A 19,991-nucleotide genomic window follows, 5' to 3' on the forward strand; every position below is an offset into this window, starting at 1 on the left:
GTGGAGCGGATGTACCATAAAAGAAATTTAAAATGTAATTAAAACTAATTTGGCTGTACTTACTTGTGACCAAGGTGTTTAAGGAAGTACCCTAGAACTTTTAGCGCTTGGACTCTGATGCTTTCACTTTTTGAAGCCAATAACTTGTAAATAACCCTGAAGAGACAATGAAGATATCAAATTAATTATTGCAATGAAACACTAACTCTCCTGAATAATATTTTTTGAAACTAAAATCAGAATCATTATTCACTTCTAACCTTTTTATAACTTTTACGTTTTTGTAATCTAAAGCTGAGAATATCACTAACGGTGATTTTTCAAAAAAACCTGGAATGAGGTAATATTTTCTTTTGCTTCTTTTGAAATGCAGCTACCCCATTAAAAAAAAAATTCAATATTTGACTGTTCACAGTCGTTTTGATAGAAAGCTAGAAATTTTTAAGAAAATAGATGTAACTAGTCCCTGTTTCATTTGTGGAAATCTAACAAAAGAGGACGACGCTTTTGGCAGGGAAAAAGTGTCCTAACATTTGACAAATTCCAAAAATATGATTTTTATTTTACAAAAATATTGCAGACGTGTTTGGAATTGATGATTCCGCACTCCTCATGGTCAAAAAGAAAACAAAATCACTCGAAGGGCAACATTAACACATGAAATAAATATCATATGGGTTTTTTAAACAACAAAAGTAGAAAACAAAATTAGCAAAAATGACAACTGTTGAACAAATAGCAAACCTCATTGCAATCAGGGACAGAAGAATGTAACAAAGAGACTACAGTACTGAAACAGGCTGTCCAGCCCAACTGGTTTATGCCTTTATGCTCCACATGAACCTCCTTCCACCACTCTTCAGCTCACCCTTTCAGCATATCCTTCTCTTCCTTTCTCCATCATGCGCTTATCTAGCTTTCCCTTAGTTGCATCTATGCTATTTGCTTTAACTGCTCCTTTATGGAAGCACATTCCACATTCCCAGCACTCTTTAGATAAAGAAGTTTCTCCTGGATTCCCCATTTGATTTATTATTGGCTATATTTATGTTCTCACCTTATTCCATTTCGCTGATCAAATGCAGGTATCATGGATGCAGGGTGCTCTGACATCAGTGCAACCAACAACTGCAGAACATCATGAATGTTTTCATCCTGTTTCATGGAATAGACAGCCAGTCAGCAAACCAGACAGAATAAAACTCTCTCCAATTCACAGAGATATTGCGAAACATTAACTCCCTATATTTGTAAAGAACACATTTTGCACAAAGGATAAAACAGGAGCAAAAGTTCTAAATTGGGGGAAGGCAAATTTTACAAAGCTGAGAGGTGACCTGGCAAAAGTGGACTGGATACAGCCACCTGAAGGAAAATCAATGGCAAACCAGTGGGAGGCATCCAAAAGCAAGATACTACAGGCGCAGTGTAGGCATGTCCCCACAAAGTAAAGGATGCTACTGCCAAATCTAGATCCCTGGTTATCTAGAAGCTTACAGGGTAAGTTAAAGCAGAAAAAGAAAGCTTCTGACAATCACAAAAATCTTAATAGTTTAGAAAGCCTACAGGAATATAGAAAGTGCAGAGGTGAAGTAAAAAAGGAAATTAGAAAAGCCAAGAGAGGACATGAAAAATTAGTAATATAAAAATGAAAAGTGCTGGAATTACTCAGGAGGTCTGGCAGCATCTGTGGAGAGAGAAGCAAAGTTAACATTTCAGGTCTGTGACCTTTCATCAGAACTGGCAAAGGTTAGAAAAGAATTAGGTTTTAAGCAAGTGAAGGGGATGGGGGTGGGGGAGAGAACAAAGGGGAAGGTGTTTGATAAGGCAGAGGGAAATTAAATAACAAAGCTGTCCTGGGAAAAAGGCAAAGCGTGTGTTCACGCTTGTTGGGAAAGACACAGCATTAGTCCAGAGAGTGTTAATAGCAGAATAGTGAGCAGCTCTGACGACAGGAAAAGCAGGCACATGGGTAAAAAAATAAAATATTTTTAAAAAGGCCAAGTTATTGAATTCAATGTTCAGTCCGCAAGGCTGTAGGGTGCCTAACTGAAAGATCAGGTGCTGCTCCTCGAGCTTGTGTTGATATTCACTGGAACAATGGAGCAGGCCAAAGACAGAAATGTTGCCACGAGAGCAGGGGGGAGTGTTGAAATGGCAAGCAACTGGAAGCTCGGGGTCATGCTTTTGGGCAGAGTGCAGGTGTTCCGTAAACAGGTCACCCAATCTGTGTTTGTGTAGAGAAAACCGCAGTGTGAGGGCGAATACAGTATAGTAAATTGCAAGAAGTACAAATAAATCGCTGCTTGAGTGTTTGGGCCTTGGATAGTGAGGAGAGAGGAGATAAAAGGGCAGGTATTACACCTCCTGCGACTGCATGGGAAGGTGCCGTGGGAAGGGGACAAAGTGTTGGGGGGTAATGGAGGAGTGAACCAGAGTGTCGTGGAGGGAATGATTCCTTCGGAATGCTAACAGGGGAGGGGAGGGGAAGATGCGTTTGATGGTGGCATCACACTGGAGGTGGCGGAAATGGCGGAGGATTTTTCTGTGGACGTGGAGGCTGGTGGGTTGAAAAGTGAGGACAAGGGGAACCCTGCTGTGGTTCTGGGAGGGAGAGGAAGGCGTGAGGGTAGAAGTGCGGGAAATGGGCCGGACACGATTGAGGGCCCTGTCAACCACAGTGGGAGGAACCCTCGGTTGAGGAAAAAGGAAGACATATCAGAAGCACTGTTGTGGAAAGTTGCATCATCAGAGCAGATGCGCCGGAGACAGAGAAACTGGGAGAATGGAATGGAGTCTTTACAGGAGGCAGGGTGTGAAGAAGTGTAGTCAAGGTAGCTGTGGGAGTCGGTGGGCTTAAAATGAATATTAGTGGACAGCCTATCCCCAGAGATGGAGACAGAGAAGTCGAAGAAGGGTAGGGAAGTGTCAGAGATGGACCATGTAAAGTTGAGAGAAGGGTGGAAATTGGAAGCAAAGTTGATAAAGTTTTCCAGTTTGGGGCAGGAGCAGGCAACGGCACCAATACAGCCATCAATATACCGGAAAAAGAGTTGGGGTGAAAAACTATCGGCAGGTAAAATCAAGGAAAACCCAAAGATGTTTCATCAGTACATTCAGAACAAGAGGATAACCACGGAAAGGGTAGGGCCTATCAGAGATCTACAAGGGAACTTATGCATGGATGCAGAAGATGTGCGCAGGGTTTTTTGTGTCTGTCCTCACAAAGGAGAGGGTAGATGCAGATGTTGTAGTTAAAGAGGAGGAGTGTGAAATATTAGATACGAGAAGCATAATGAGAGAGGAAGTACTAGAGGGTGTGACATCCTTGAAAGTGGATAAATCGCCAGGGCCCAGATGGATTGCATCCCAGGGTGTTAAAGGAAGCCATGGAGGAAATAGCGGATGCGCTGAGGATTATCTTCAAATCCTCACTGGATACGGGTGAGCTGCCAGAGGATTAGAGGTCTGTGAACATTGTACCATTGTTTAAAAAGGGTGCGAGGGATAGGCCAAATAATTATAGGCCGATCAGTCTGACCTCGGTGGTGGGTAAATTGTTAGAATCAATTCTGAGGGACAGGATAAACTGCCACTTAGAAAGGCACGGATTAATCAGGGATAATCAGCAAGGCTTTGTTAAGGGAAGGTCATGTCGTACTAAATTGATTGAGTTTTTTGAGGAAGTAACAAGGAAGATTGTTGAGGGTAGTGCAGTGGATGTGGTCTACATGGATTTTAGTAAGGCATTTGACAAGGTCTGCATGGCACACTGGTCAGTAAACTGAAAGCCCATGGGATACAGGGGAATGTGGCAGGTGGGATACAAATTTAGCTCACTGACAGGAAACAAAGGGTAGTAGTCGACGGATGTTTTTGTAAATGGAAAGCAGTTTCCAGTGGCATTCCACAGGGCTCAGTGTTGGGTCCCTTGCTGTTTGTGGTATATATTAATGATTTGGACTTAAATGTGGGAGGCATGATTGGAAAACTTGCTGATGACATATAAATTGGCCGCGTAGTTGATAGTGAAGAGGAAAGCTGTAGATTCCTGAATGATATCAATGGTTTGGTTTAGTGGGCGGAAAAGTGGCCAGTGGAATTCAATCTGGAGAAGTGTGAGGTAATGCATTTGGGGAGGGCAAACAAAGCAAGGGACTACATAATAAATGGGAGAATACTGAGAGGGGTAGAAGTGAGAGACCTTGGAACGCATGTCTACAAGTCCCTGAAGTGGCAGGACAGGTAGATTGAGCGGTGAAGGCTGCATATGGAATGCTTTCCTTTCTTGGCCGAGGTATAGAATACAAAAGCAGGGATATAATGCTGGAGCTGTATAAAACGCTGGTTAGGCCAGAGCTGGAATATAGCGTACAGTTCTGGTCACATTATAGGAAGACATAATTGCTCTGGAGAGAGTACAGAGGAGATTTCCAAGAATGTTGCCAGGGCTTGAAAGTTGCAGCTATGAGGAGACATTGGATAGGCTAGGGTTGTTTTCCTTAGAACAGAGGAGGCGGAGGGGTGACTTCATTGAGGTGTACAAAATTATGAGGGGCCCAGACAGGAAGGACCTGCTTCCTCTAGCAAAGAGGTCAATCACCAGCGGGCTCAGATTTAAGGTGATTGGTGGAAGGATTAGAGGAGACATAAGGAAAAACCTTTTTACCCAGAGGGTGGTGGGTGTCTGGAATTCACTGCCAGGAACGGTGGTAGAGGCAGAACCATCAACTCATTTAAAAGGTACCTAGACCTGCACCTGAAGTGTTGTAACCTGCAAGGCTATGGACCAGGTGCTGGAAGGTGGGCTTAGATTGGGCGGCTAGTTTTTTCAGCCGCAACGGACACGAGGGGCTGAATGGCCTCCTTCTGTGCAATTTTTCTATGGTTCCATGGTTCAAACAGCAGTGATTAATGGCTAGCTGTTTAAGTTGTATGCCACAATGATGAAACAGTTCCAATCTATTCAGCTGAATATTTAAAGCCATATACACCAGTTTTATATTGGCACAATCAGAACAGTGCGAGTTGGCAACACTAAACTATACTTCTTGTTCCGCACTGTTCTCAAACTGGGGAAAAGCAGAGCTCTAAATATATCTACTTATTTATAATACTTTCCTTATTCTTCTTCTTCTTTGGCCTCTTGTCTCGAGAGACAATGGGTAAGTATTGCAAATGAAGTATATATGATTGATTCATTTTGTGTAGGATTGGGCTTGGAAATTTAAATTCTTAAGGTATTTATAATGTATTGCCAATGTTATGTTCCATTAATTTGAATGGCAGAAATTGCAACTGATTTTACAAAACTGAATAAAGACAAGCAAGTTTTATTCCCCTTTCAAATTACCTCTTCTCCTTAAGATGCTGATTTCTGCTTGGGATACAGTTACATGGAGATTGGGCAAGCTTCCTGTATCTTTCCCAAATGGTTATCTTTCATCTATGGGCCCAAATAACATGAGTGGGCTGTCTGGCTATGGAAGGTAGCACAACTAAATCCAGTCTCTTCCTCACCTGACATCCAGACACATGCACTGTGATCAACTAACCTCGAACAAGATCTTGGATTGAAACTGGGACCTTTCTGGTATTTATGGCCATCTCATTCAGCCTTTGAGATAGTTCCAGGACAATAACCAGGTTTTATATATCAAAATTAGCATGTCAGCAAAGATTATAAAAATATAGAATGCCAACAAATAGCTATAATACACATGTTTATTTAAATAATGCACTCCTATTTTTGCAATTTCAATCCTGATTAACCTGATTATCTTGTTTTAAAAAAAAAGAAAAATGTCTTGGTGTTTTTAAAATTTACCTCATGCATGGTTAACAGGTAGTTAAGAATACTTTGAAGTTCATCTTCCTTCACACCACGATCCTATTCAAAAGAAAAGAACTATAGTTGACAATTCATATTCTAACAACTACACACAATGCATAGTCAAGTCACCATATATTAGATCAATTCTGTCATGAAGGATCAAGTGCATCACTGAAGATTTTTTTTATACCAAACATATTTTCTTTTTTTTCCCCCACTAATAATTTGATAGAATGCAATTGTAGGAAACATGCAATGAATTTTGTTCCATCACAGTCGTGATCTTATTCCTGGTTTCTATAATCTAACAGAATTTACTGAAAAGCAAACCTATTTCAAAATTTCAGCATAAATTTCAGCTCTTACCTTCAAAATTAGTTGCTTCAAAAATAGCAGCATAAAAGCCCGTAATGAAATAATTTCTTTCTGAGATGGACGAGCGCCATCTTGAAATAAAAAGAATACTTTCTGTCACGCACTTTCAAATGTTAGATCAAATAATGTTTTCCAAGTCCAGTTCCAAGACCTGCACTCTTTTCACATTATATTAAGCAAATTCCTGAAACATACAAATGAATCCTTACAGATTTTCAAGGTTTTCCTTCTAAAGAATTGTACATATTCAGACAACTTCCAAAATAACTTGTCAGTTTAAGAAAATAAAAATTTTAAAAGTCAAAAAGACCATATCAAAAGTTTCTAGAGTGTAACTGAATACACTGAAGGAACAAGGAAGAACTGGCCAGGAGACAGGGCATTTTTTTCCCAATGGGAAGGTTAGAAAAACAGAAATAATTTAATTCAACTGGTCATCAAATACTGACAGCAGGTCAGATGTCTTTCCCATCAGCTAGAGAATGATTTGTGCCTCAAAAAGGATAAGTGACTACCCATTTATCAGAGAGGTAGAATTCAGATCATATTAACTTAATGTGCATTAAATGGCCTGCATGCTTACAAAAATGACACAAATGCATTACTCAGTGCAGAACTGTGGAATATAACTTTCATTTTACTTCTAAAAAGGGCCCTGATAATGCTCTTGTAATTGAGAGATATACATCATTATCGAGAGTTAACTGCAACTATAATGCTTTGGCATTTTACAGTAGAAGAAATGAGTTTGCGATATTCTGGAATGGATCATGTTGAATATATCAAAAGTAAAGCAGTTTTAAGATTAAATTCTCCAACACTTAAAACAGGCTTCCTATAAACCTGCAGACTGAGCAGTATATGTTTTGGCTTAAGCTGCAAGATCCTGTAGACATCATTATGGCTTTCAGTTCACAAAGAAAATTCACCAATTGCAGAGCAAATAAAAGGCCCAATTACTAAACAGACACAGTCAAATGGCTATTTTGATTACACTTTACAAAGTTCTGCCTGCTAATACAGCAGCGCGCACTTATATTATCTCATATGGCCATCTGGGTATAAAAGGTATTCATTTCAATCTCTCCTAGTATCATCTCTAAAAGTTTTACATAGGATATACAGCAGAGAAACAGGACATTTGGCCCGACCAGTCCACGATGGCGTTTATGCTCCAATTGAGCCTCCTCCCATCTTTCCTCATCTAACTATAGGTTTGCCTGCCTCACTTGAGGGATAAGGAGTAATTTTTCCTTTCGACAACAATTCCCTGTAACTCACAGGTATCTTATTCACAACCCCTGCACTCACATGGGTTTTTGTATTTGGCCTTACAGCTGCACTCAAAGCTATAGCCTGATCTGCTGTATTGTCAGTCAGGGCCCCTTTCTCTGCATTGGCTTTGTGTACCCCAATAAGTGCCATGAGTTTACCTTGCAATTTCCAGCATTCTGTACAAAGATGTCCCATCTTGTGACAATGATAACACTTAGGCTTGCGAACCTCACTTCCACTCTCAGCATCTTCCTTTCTGGCCTGAGGAGGAGATCCTGGGGTGTTCCCGCTGTCCCTTTTTATCTCCGACTACTTGCTTTCCTTTCACCCTCCCACCTTCTATCCTTCTCGGGATTGTGGGGGTGACGGAAAAAAAGTTTGGGCTTATAAACAAGTTCAAAATAATTAACAATTTCCGCTGCCTGTCTGGCCGTTGAAATCTTTTGGCTCTCTACATAGGTTGTTAATAATGTAGGGAGCGAATTTTTAAATTCTTCCAAGAGAATTAGTTCCCTAAGGTTCTCATACATGGCTTCCATCTTTACTGACCGTATCCAATGATCAAAATTAATTTGCTTTACCCTCTCAAATTCTATACAAGTCTGCCCAAACAATCTCCGGAGATTCCGAAATTTCTGTCGGTCAGCTTCAGGGACCAATTCACGCAGCGACAATAGCCTTTTTTGCCATCTCAATCTGCAGAAGCCTCCTCAGAAAGCATGGCATAAACTTCATGAGCTCTGCCCATTGACCTGCTTTGCAAAAGCAGTGTCCATCTTTCCTTTGGCCATTTCATTTGTTTGGCTACCTTTTCAAAAAAAATGAAAAATGCCTCAATATCCCTTTCCTCAAACTTAGGGAGAGCTTGTATAGATTTGAACAGCTTTCTGCTAGGTCCTGGGCTGGAGTCAGCTTCTTCGTCACCAGAATCTTCACTGGCGCCAAGACCACCCTGTTCTTTTAGTTCCAGCTTTTTTGAATTTGAATTCCTTTCTTTCTCTTTCTTTTCCCTTTCCTTTTCCTCAAAATCAAGTTTTCCCATTGTCAGTTCTTTTTCAAACTCAAGTTTTCTCAATTCTATTTATTTTTCCCGTTAAAGCTTAAGATTTCTCCATTCCTATTGCTTTTTCTTTTTGAAATGCTCTCTCTTTTGCCCTTTCCTCTCTATCAAGTTCAAGTTTTTTGAATCCTTTTTTCCTGCTCAAGCTGTTTCATTTGTAATTGAACTTTAGCTAATTCAACTGCACTACCCTCTGGTTTGCTTTCTTCTCCTTCCAATTCCAAATGTTGTGCTATTACTTTAATTATATCTGCTTGCTTAGCTCCTGATTTTAACTCTAACCCCAATTGTGCTGCCAAAGCTATTAGCTTAACCTTAGTTAAATACCTCAAGTCACTCAGGGATGCATCCTCCTTCCCCAGAAAAGTCGCAGCAACTGTTCAAGCCATTCCAGTGGTGTAGACTTTACTCTATTACACAAGAAACCTGGTTCTTTTATATTCCATTTTCAATTATTATTACCCCACTTACAATTGAATGTCGTCAGCATTGGGTTTATCCTGACAAGAGCCCCCAATTATATGTTACGAGCGAGGCGGGAGGAGTGCACTGTTTGTTCTAGTCCCACTTCACCACAGGACACAACATATATTTACATTTTCCCATTTATCGATATGGTCAACCTATATTCTATCTTTCTCAAAATAAAACATACCAACCAAGTTTCTTTAATAAACAACAAAATTATCAGATTATAAACCAGGTCTTAATCAATAATGAAGTAAAACATACATACAACTTGAAATATTAAAGCTCCTTATTTATCCTAGCCCTTGTACACACACCGACACATACATACACACTGGTTAACTGGGAAAAAATAAAAGGGATTATTGTTTACAACTATTACAAAGAAAACAAAAGAAAAAAAAACACTTAGGCTGAAAAAAAGGTACGGAAGGATGTCCTTTGTTTAGGTTAGGCATCCCAAATGTGAGCCCATGGCTGCCAATGGGATTTTCCTAGAACAGTTCTTTCCAGGCGAAGTTGATGATCAGTTTGGGTAGGCTTCCCAAGAGTTGCAGCTACAGAGGTTCCAAAAAGAGGTTCTGTACGGAGTTTGCAAGTTCTCCCTCTGACCGCATGGGTTTCCGCCGGGTGCTCCGGTTTCCTCACACAGACAAAGACTTGCAGGTTGATAGGTAAATTGGCCATTATAAATTGCCCCTAGTGTAGGTAGGTGGTAGGATAATGGTGGGGATGTGGTAGGGAATATGGGGTTAAAGTAGGATTAGTATAAATGGATGGTTGTTGGTCGGCGCAGCCTCGGTGGGCCGAAGGGCCTGTTTCAGTGCTGTATCTCTAAGTCAATAAAATAAAATAAATAAATAAATAGGTCTTACAGCAGGGATAAAGGAACAAGGTGTCAGTTCCCACACATCTGACGTACAGGGCCTCGCCTAACACACAGGGTCTCTTCAGATCCAGGAGGAAATAGGAATCTGAAACACTGGATGCAGGACTTGTTCTCAAGAGACAGCACTGAGCTGGCTGGGTCTTCTTCTGTTGCAGGCAAAAGCAACCGACTGTTCTAACAGTTCAAAATGTAACTAAAAGCGGTTTGGAAGTTAAGTCTCCTGACCTCTATAAATCTTGGCCTGTCATTTCTTTGTAAACATTTCCCCAAGTCAAAAACATCCCCTGCTGGGTTATCTGAAAACAGGCGCCTTCCAATAACTGTTCACAGTTCAAACTCAGTCCAAACCTTCTGGTGAATTCCTTTTTTAAAATACAAAACACCCAAAGTTCCAGCATCTATGGAATCCTTTTCAGTCTTAAAACCCAAATTCTCAATGTTTAACAAAATAGAAACATCGTAACTATACATACACACACACACACCCCAAAAATGTGAAGCAAGTTACAATAGTCCATCTCAAATTACATTGGCAAAATTCTTATATCAAGCTTTGTCAATGGGAAAATCTATTTTAAAATGTTAACATTTAATTGCAGTACTTATTACACCAACTGATGGTCCTGCGATTGGAACCAATGCTAAAAGACTTGTCATGTAACAGTAGTTCCAAAACCACCATGTTTTTGGCTTTAAAGTCAGGGTGAATTTAGGCACGCACGCCATGAAAACGAGCAGTATGTAATAAATCTTTATGTAAAATGTCTCTATTCACAGCAAGAATGAAAGGTCTGGACGGAGTAGATAGGGAGAAACTGTTCCCACTCGTGAAAGGATCAAGAATGAGCGGGCACAGATTTAAAGTAATTGTTAAAAGAAGGAAAAGCGACATGAGGAAAAACTTTTTCACAGTGAGTTGTTGAGGTCTGGAATGCACTGCCTGAGAACGTGGTGGAAGCAGGTTCAAGTGAAGCATTCAAAAGAGAATTAGACTGTTATATGAAAAGGAAGAATGTGCAGAGTTACAGGGAGAACAAAGAACAAAGATAATTACAGCACAGGAACAGGCCCTTCGGCCCTCCAAGCCTGCGCCGATCCAGATCCTCTCTCTAAACATGTCGCCTATTTTCTAAGGTTCTGTATCTCTTTTCTTCCTGCCCATTCACGTATCTGTCTAGATACATCTTAAAAGACGCCATAGTGCCCGCATCTACCACCTCCGCTGGCAACGCGTTCCAGGCACCCACCACCCTCTGCGTTAAGAACTTTCCACGCATATCCCCCCTGAACTTTTCCCCTTTCACTTTGAACTCGTGTCCTCTAGTAATTGAATCCCCCACTCTGGGAAAAAGCCTCTTGCTATCCACCCTGTCTATACCTCTCATGATTTTGTAGACCTCAATCAGGTCCCCCCTCAACCTCCGTCTTTCTAATGAAAATAATCCTAATCTACTCAACCTCTCTTCATAGCTAGCGCCCTCCATACCAGGCAACATCCTGGTGAACCTCCTCTGCACCCTCTCCAAAGCATCCACATCCTTTTGATAATGTGGCGACCAGAACTGTACGCAGTATTCCAAATGTGGCCGAACCAAAGTCCTATACAACTGTAACATGACCTGCCAACTCTTGTACTCAATACCCCGTCCGATGAAGGAAAGCATGCCGTATGCCTTCTTGACCACTCTATTTACCTGCGTTGCCACCTTCAGGGAACAGTGGACCTGAACACCCAAATCTCTCTGGACATCAATTTTCCCCAGGACTTTTCCATTTACTGTATAGTTCACTCTTGAATTGGATCTTCCAAAATGCATCACCTCGCATTTTCCCTGATTGAACTCCATCTGCCATTTCTCTGCCCAACTCTCCAATCTATCTATATTCTGCTGTATTCTCTGACAGTCCCCTTCAGTATCTGCTACTCCACCAATCTTAGTGTCGCCTGCAAACTTGCTAATCAGTCCACCTATACTTTCCTCCAAATCATTAATGTATATCACAAACAACAGTGGTCCCAGCACGGATCCCTGTGGAACACCACTGGTCACACGTCTCCATTTTGAGAAACTCCCTTCTACTGCTACTCTCTGTCTCCTGTTGCCCAGCCAGTTCTTTATCCATCTAGCTTGTACACCTTGGACCCCATGCGCCTTCACTTTCTCCATCAGCCTGCCATGGGGAACCTTATCAAACGCCTTACTGAAGTCCATGTATATGACATCGACAGCCCTTCCCTCATCAATCAACTTTGTCACTTCCTCAAAGAATTCTATTAAGTTGGTAAGACATGACCTTCCCTGCACAAAACCATGTTGCCCATCACTGATAAGCCCATTTTCTTCCAAATGGGAATAGATCCTATCCCTCAGTATCTTCTCCAGCAGCTTCCCTACCACTGACGTCAGGCTCACCGGTCTATAATTACCTGGATTATCCCTGCTACCCTTCTTAAACAAGGGGACAACATTAGCAATTCTCCAGTCCTCCGGGACCTCACCCGTGTTTAAGGATGCTGCAAAGATATCTGTTAAGGCCCCAGCTATTTCCTCTCTCGCTTCCCTCAGTAACCTGGGATAGATCCCATCCGGACCTGGGGACTTGTCCACCTTAATGCCCTTTAGAATACCCAACACTTCCTCCCTCCTTATGCCGACTTGACCTAGAGTAATCAAACATCTGTTCCTAACCTCAACATCCGTCATGTCCCTCTCCTTGGTGAATACCGATGCAAAGTACTCGTTTAGAATCTCACCCATTTTCTCTGAGTCCAAGCATAACATTCCTCCATTGTCCTTTAGTGGGCCAATCCTTTCTCTAGTTACCCTCTTTCTCCTTATATATGAATAAAAGGCTTTGGGATTTTCTTTAACCCTGTTTGCTAAAGATATTTCATGACCCCTTTTAGCCCTCTTAATTCCTCGTTTCAGATTGGTCCTACATTCCCGATATTCTTTCAAAGAAGGTGGAGGGAGTGGCACAAGGTGAACGGCTCATTCCGAGAACCACTGCAGACACGATGAGCCGAATGGCCGCCTTCTGCGCTGTAACAATTCTGTGATTCTGCGAATGGAGGCAGTAGAAACCATTTTGAAAGAGAGGTATACTCACCAGGTGGAGTGCAATCTTGCCCTTGGGCTCCTGGTTGCACTTCTACCAAGATATCTCTCTTGCAAATAGACAACTCCTACTCCTCAGGACTTAGGACAACTCTTCAAGGAAGAAACATAGTACCAGATGTTGCTGTCAAAGTAATGGTGGAGATAATTGATGCTCACTGTTATTTATGTGTAAGTGGTACAGAAAATTAAGGCAAGGAGCAGATGTGCGATTAAATGCCAATATCCAAAAACTGCTGCCCAAAGTGTGCCACTTCACCGTTAGCTTAGCAAAAAAAGGCATCTCACTGCCTGTCTCACCATCGACATACATTGAATGTTGTAAAGTTGCTGTATTTATGCAGTAGATACGAACTAATCTCACCACAGAAAGTTAGGTCTGGTCATTTCAAGCACTCTTAACTGTGAGATAATTGTTAATTACTGCCAATAAACCTTTCAGTAATTGTAAATTAACTATTACAAGTGTGCAGGCTCAACCCTTCAGGCACTAATTCTTGTTGGAGATTTTAAAATGTAATTTTTTTTTACTTTTCCTTTGTCTCTTTTCTCCTCTCCCCCTTAGACCAATCTTCCTTTCCCTCTCATTTCTCCTTCTGTATTTGATTTGACAATGAATTCATCTTTGCTAATTTACAATTCCTTCTCAGTCCTTCTGCTGTTTATTTCTCAATTCTTCAGTGCGAGTGGTGAAAGAGGTACACAGTTGGTTTCCCTGTACACTTAGGTCCCAGACACCCTGTTTCTCTCATTCTGCAATTATCAGCTCACACTTTCAGCAAATTAGTGAGCAAAAATGTTTTGAGTTCAAGGGTGCAAAAGAGAATCTGATCAACAGCAAATGCTGTTACATGTCTTGCTTCAGCAAAAAGTAGCCCAATGTACCAATCAGGGCATCAATGTACTGACATTGGATACGAATGGCACAATGGGATTCTCTGCTTGGAACTCCTATGCCTTTATCCAGAACTTAATGCATAAGGAGTATTATACCAGGATAAAGAGGGCCTCCCAAACTTGAGTTGAGGTAATCATTCTTTTTTGTGATAGAAATTCTCCATTACTATTTCTGACAGTTCATAACTTGTGCCTCTAATGGAGCACAAAAATACTCAAACTTAACTTAAAGTCAAGGCGAGTCAATTCAGCAAAACGTTGTCAATTTGCTGTTGTCAGGAAGATTTTGGGCTGGCATAAGGTTTACAGGCATAAGTATTACAGTGTGTGTAACAATACAGATGGATCCTTTAAGGTGAGGATTCTGATAAATGCTAAAGTCAGGGCTGGTTTCTAACTTGAATTTAGACTAAGATATCAATTGCTCTTATGGGCATCTCTGAATACATAAATACATCTGAAGAGTTAACAGTTAGAAAAACACAAATCAGAGCATTGGGTTGTCTTGCTAAGTAATGAAAACTAACTTAGATACTATGACTGGTTATACATCTCTTTAATTTTAATGTTACTGTCACACTCACATGAAGTGCAGCGATGAAAATACAGAACCCAAACTGAAGAGTTATAAAAATTGACTTTTCCTTTAAAAAGTGAACAATGAGCTGCAAAATGGCCACCGAAGGTTGAACGACCTGGCTTTGTATATTCAAACTGTCTTACTGGCTGTTAAGGACAAAATGATACATTCCAAGCTAAGAGGTGTCAATTATGAACCCATGAAGTGACATTTTTAAATTAAATGGATTCTTCTGAAACAAAAGGTTTGAAGTAGCCACAGCCTGGTCCATTGTTGGTCATAACAGGGAGGGGGCTCTGCATCTCCCAAAAGCAGCAACAGGTGACAGATGTTTGACCTTAAAAAGTAGCTCTCTGGAGAGGAGAGGGACAAACTCAGAACAACATCACAAAAGCCTGTCTAGCCGAGAGCTGAGAACCAGAAAAAGCCAAAGAAGGAGCCCTGCTGTGAATTCTACACTTCCACTTACATAGAAACATAGAAAATAGGAGTAGGCCATTCGGCCCTTCGAGCCTGCTCTGCAATTCATTATGATCATGGCTGATCATCCAACTCTTCCCGCTTACCCCCATATCCTTTGATCCCTTTCGCCCCAAGAGCTATATCTAACTCCTTCTTGAAAACATACAATGTTTTGGCCTTAACTGCTTTCTGTGGTGGTGAATTCCACAGGCTCACCATTCTCTGGGTGAAGAAATTTCTCCTCATCTCAGTCCTGAAAGGTTTACCCTGTATCCTTAGACTATGACCCCTGGTTCTGAACTCCCTCACCATCGGGAACATCCTTCCTGCATCTACCCCGTCAAGTCCTGTTAGAATTTTATAGGTTTCTATGAGATCCCCCTTCACTTTTCTGAACTCTAGCGAATATAACCCTAACCGACTCAATCTCTCCTCATTTGTCAGTCCCGCCATTCCAGGAATCAGTCTGGTAAACCTTCGTTGCACACCCTCTATAGCAAGAACATCCTTCTTCAGATAAGGAGACCAAAGCTGCACACAATATTCCAGGTGTGGCCTCACCAAGGCCCTGTATAATTGCAGCAAGACATCCCTGCTCCTGTACTCGAATTCTCTCGCTATGAAGGCCAACATATCATTTGCCCTTTTTACCACCTGTTGCACCTGCATGCTTACCTTCAGCGATTGGTGTACGAGAACACCCAGGTCTCGCTGCATATTCCCCTCTCCCAGTTTATAGTCATTCAGATAATAATCTGCCTTCCTGTTTTTGCTACCAAAGTGGAATAACCTCACATTTATCCACATTATACTGCATCTGCCATGCATTTGCCCGACCACTCAACTTGTCCAAATCACCCTGAAGCCTCTCTGCATCCTCCTCACAACTCCCACCCAGTTTTGTGTCATCTGCAAATTTGGAGATATTACATATAGATCCCTCATCTAAATCATGAATATATATTGTGAATAGCTGGGATCCTAGCACTGATCCCTGTGGTACCCCACTAGTTACTGTCTGCCATTCGGAAAAAGACCCGTTTATTCCTACTCTTTGTTTCCTGTCTGTCAACTAATTTTCTATCCATCGCAAATCACTACCCCCAATCCCATGCGCTTTAATTTTACACGCTAACCTCTTATGTCGAAAGCCTTCTGAAAGTCCAAGTCAGCCACATCCACTGGCTCCCCCTCATCAACTCTACCAGTTACATCCTCGAAGAGTTCTAGTAAAGTTGTCAAGCATGATTTCCCTTTCGTAAATCCATGCTGACTCTGCCCGATTCTTCCACTGTTCTCCAAGTGCTCTGCTATAAAATCTTTGATAATGGACTCTAGCATTTTCCCCTACCGACGTCAGGCTGACTGGTCTATAATTCACTGTTTTTTCTCTACCTCCCTTTTTAAACAGTGGGGTTACATTAGCTACCCTCCAATCTGTAAGAACTGTTCCAGAGTCTATAGAATCTTGAAGATGAGCAGCAATGGATCCACTATTTCTCGGGCCACTTCCTTAAGTACTCTGGGATGTAGATTAGCAGGCCCTGGGAATTTATCGGCCTTCAATTCCATCAATTTCCTTAACACGATTTCTCTACTAACACTGATTTCCTTCAGTTCCTCCCTCTCACTAAACCCTGTGTTCCCCAACATTTCTGGTATGATATTTGTGTCCTCCTTTGTGAAGACAGAACCAAAGTATGCATTTAGTAGATCGGCTATTTCTTTGTTCCCCATAATAAATTCCCTTGTTTCTGATTGTAAGGGACCTACATTTGTCTTTACCAATCTTTTTCTCTTCACATACCTATGGAAACTTTTACAGTCAGTTTTTATGTTCCCCGCAAGCTTACTCTCATACTCTTTTTTTCCCCTTCTTACTCAATTCCTTGGTCCTCCTTTGTTGAAGTCTAAACGTCTCCCAATCCTCAGGTCTGTTGTTTTTTCTGGCGAATTTGTATGCCTCTTCCTTGGATCTAATGCTATCTCTAATTTCCCTTGTAAGCCATGGTTTGGATACCTTGCCCGTTTTACTTTTGCGCCAGACAGGAACAAACAATTGTTGCAGTTCATCCATGCGCTCTTTGAATGTTTGCCATTGTCTGTCCACTGTCATCCCTTTAAGTAACGTTTCCCAATCCATCATAGCCAACTTGAGCCTCATACCTTCGTAGTTTCCTTTATTAACATTCAGGACGCTAGTCTCAGAATCAACTACGTCACTCTCCATCTTGATGAAGAATTCTATCATTATGGTCGCTCATCCCCAGAGGGTCTCGCACAACTATAGTGTCAATTATTCCTCTCTCATTACACAATAATTAGAATTGTAACCTTTATTTTATATTGCCTTGCCTCGTTCTCTACTAATACTGATCTCCTTCAGTTCCTCCCTCTCACTAAACCCTGTGTTCCCCAACATTTCTGGTATGTTATTTGTGTCCTCCTTTGTGGAGACAGAACCAAACAAAAACTTGTTGCAGCAGAGAACTTAAAGTGATCACCATCTCTAGACTGAAGTCTCAATCACCAGAAAAATCTACAAACAACCCAGGCCTGCAACTTTAAGAGAGAAATTGACCTCTGAGAAGATTCAACAGGTTTACCGTGAACCTACCTCACTTCAAGCCACTTACCCTTTTCCTCTCTATCTATTCTTGTGTGTCTCTGTGTGTGTGCGCGAGTGAATGGGTGCGTGGGTACGGTTGCAATCATTTCTGGAATGAATATTGCTCAATAGTTAAACTCCTGTTTTAAAACTACAAGAAAACCTGTCGCTGTCTGTTTTTTTGACAAATGTAACACAAAAGTTTAAAACCCAAGCAACAAAAACACTTGCTGTGGTCAGTTGGGAGGTGAACAATGGGAACCACACATATCCCTTACCACCTTGCTGTACCAGTTACACTTAATCTTATACTGAACTCTTTTATCCCTGCTTATGATACTCCATAACAGCAGCTGAGAGATGACTTGATGGGGAATTGCAGTGTGGGCCTTCATTGACCAAATGGTAAAAAGGTAAACTTTAGCAGAAATCTAGTAGCATTTGAAAATAGACTGGCTGCTGTGTGAGAACTAAAAGATAAACACCTTAGCAGAATTCCAGAGGCCCAGATACAGGGCAGAGAAATCAATAGTGCCTTGAAACCTAGACAGGACACTTGGGTGCCAAGGCCAACATGTTTTCCTTGCTTTGGCAGGCAGTAGCATGAAATGTTTACGAGCCGATAGGAGTCTCAGCTTGGGAAGCCAGAGATCTTGAGAGTTTGACCTGGTTTGAGTGGGAAGATGGATAAATGACATGTTTTGTAATTGGGCTTTTCAAATAATAGTGAGGTAAAGATTAGGTTAAATCAGCCTCCATAGGCTTTGCTGTGTCAAGGGATTCCCCGAGCACAGAGATGGTAGAGGTATTGTGTGTTGCATTGACTGATGAGACAGTACCTGGAGCACAACCAGGTAGTAATCACATGGAGACTGCCCTTCTAACCAGGGAGTAATGGTAATGCTGTTGCACTACTATAGTACTGTTCAGACATTAGCAGGTTTCAAGTCCTACTTATAGCAAATAAAATATAACCACTGTCACCAATAAGGAGTAACACTTTGAATCATTTTTCGAACTTGAAAATAAAGGGGTAAAGAGTTAATTGACTCTAATACCCTGAATTCCAATATTTGCCAAGCATGCCAGGAGTGATGATAGTTTATTATTTTAAAATTTTATTCAGTGTAAGTGGGATCCTAGGCCATATTATTCAGAAGGGAACCTTCTGGAGCATGCAGCATTTGACCTTCCAGTAGTGAAGCGATTGGGGACCAAATATGGCTGATTGTATTTTGTCTGCAAGGAACAAGGAGTTTGAGAAACCGTCTGCAAGTGACTTAGTCTCGTTTCATGGGAGTCTGGAATGGGACTCGTACAAGAAAGTAGTGGATTGGGTCCAGGGTCAACTTACCCTGGACAGCCTTAACTTGGGTAAAGGGAGGTGTCTTTTGCAGAATGCAACGTAATTGTGCACACAGCACAGAGACTTGAATGAGAAAGCGCTCCAGGGAGAGAAGGAACAGTTAAATTAAGTTTTTTTAATTCTTGCACGGGATGTAGGCATTGCTGGCATGGCCAGCATTTGCTGTCCGTCCGAAATGTCCTTTGGAAGGTGGTGGTGGGCTGCATTCTTGAACTACTGTAGTCCATCTGGTTCGGGGACACCCATAGTGCTGTTAGGGAGGGAGTTCCTGGATTTTGATCCAGTGACAGTGAAGGAACGGGGATATATTTCCAAGTCAGGATGGTGTGTGACTTGGAGGGTAACTTGCAGGTGGTGCTGTTCCTATGCTTCTGCTGTCCTTGTTCTTCTGAGTGGAAGAGGTCACGGGTTTGGAGGGTGCTGTCACAGGAGGTCATGGAGTCATAGAAAGATACAGCACTGAAACAGGCCCTTTGGCCCACCGAGTCTGTGCTGACCAACAACCAACCATTTATATAATCCTACATTAATCCCATATTCCCTACCACATCCCCACCATTCTCCTACCACCTACCTACACTAGGGGCGATTTACAATGGCCAATTTACCCATCAACCTGCAAGTCTTTGGCTGTGGGAGGAAACCAGAGCACCCAGCAGAAACTCACGCGGCCACTGGGAGAACTTGCAAACTCCACACAGGCAGTACCCAGAACTGAACCCGGGTCGCTGGAGCTGTGAGGCTGCGGTGCTAACCACTGCGCCGGTGTGGTGAGTTGCTGCAGTGCATCTTGTAGTTGGTACAGATTGCTGCCAATGTGCGCCGGTGGTGGAGGGAGTGAATGTTTAAGGTGATGGATGAGGCGCCAATCAAGCAGAGTGTTTTGTCCTAGATGGTGTTGAGCTTCCCGAGTGTTGTTGGAGCCATGCTCATCCAGGTAAGTGCAGAGTATCCCATCACATTCCTGACTTGTGCCTTGTAGATGGTGAACAGGCTTTGTGGAATCAAGTGGTGAGTTAATCACCACAGAATTTCCAGTCTCTGACCTCATCCTGTCGC

At 41.8% G+C, this 19,991-nt stretch overlaps 1 protein-coding gene across 6 annotated transcripts in view; it reads right to left on the minus strand.

Moving 5' to 3' along the window:
• The window catches only part of nbeaa (neurobeachin a), a 988,762-nt gene that overhangs the window by 759,971 nt on the left and 208,800 nt on the right, over window positions 1-19,991 (minus strand). For all 6 annotated transcript variants that reach the window (XM_068033481.1, XM_068033479.1, XM_068033480.1 and 3 more), the window contains exons 14-17: window positions 6,200-6,279; window positions 5,828-5,890; window positions 1,058-1,155; window positions 64-156 (exon numbers count right to left, since the gene is read on the minus strand). In XM_068033481.1, coding sequence (XP_067889582.1) covers window positions 64-156; window positions 1,058-1,155; window positions 5,828-5,890; window positions 6,200-6,279 — 334 coding nt within the window. The remainder of the gene's footprint in view (window positions 1-63; window positions 157-1,057; window positions 1,156-5,827; window positions 5,891-6,199; window positions 6,280-19,991) is intronic.

Source organism: Heterodontus francisci, chromosome 6 (assembly GCF_036365525.1).
Source record: "Heterodontus francisci isolate sHetFra1 chromosome 6, sHetFra1.hap1, whole genome shotgun sequence".
In the NCBI taxonomy this organism is placed as follows: domain Eukaryota; kingdom Metazoa; phylum Chordata; class Chondrichthyes; order Heterodontiformes; family Heterodontidae; genus Heterodontus; species Heterodontus francisci.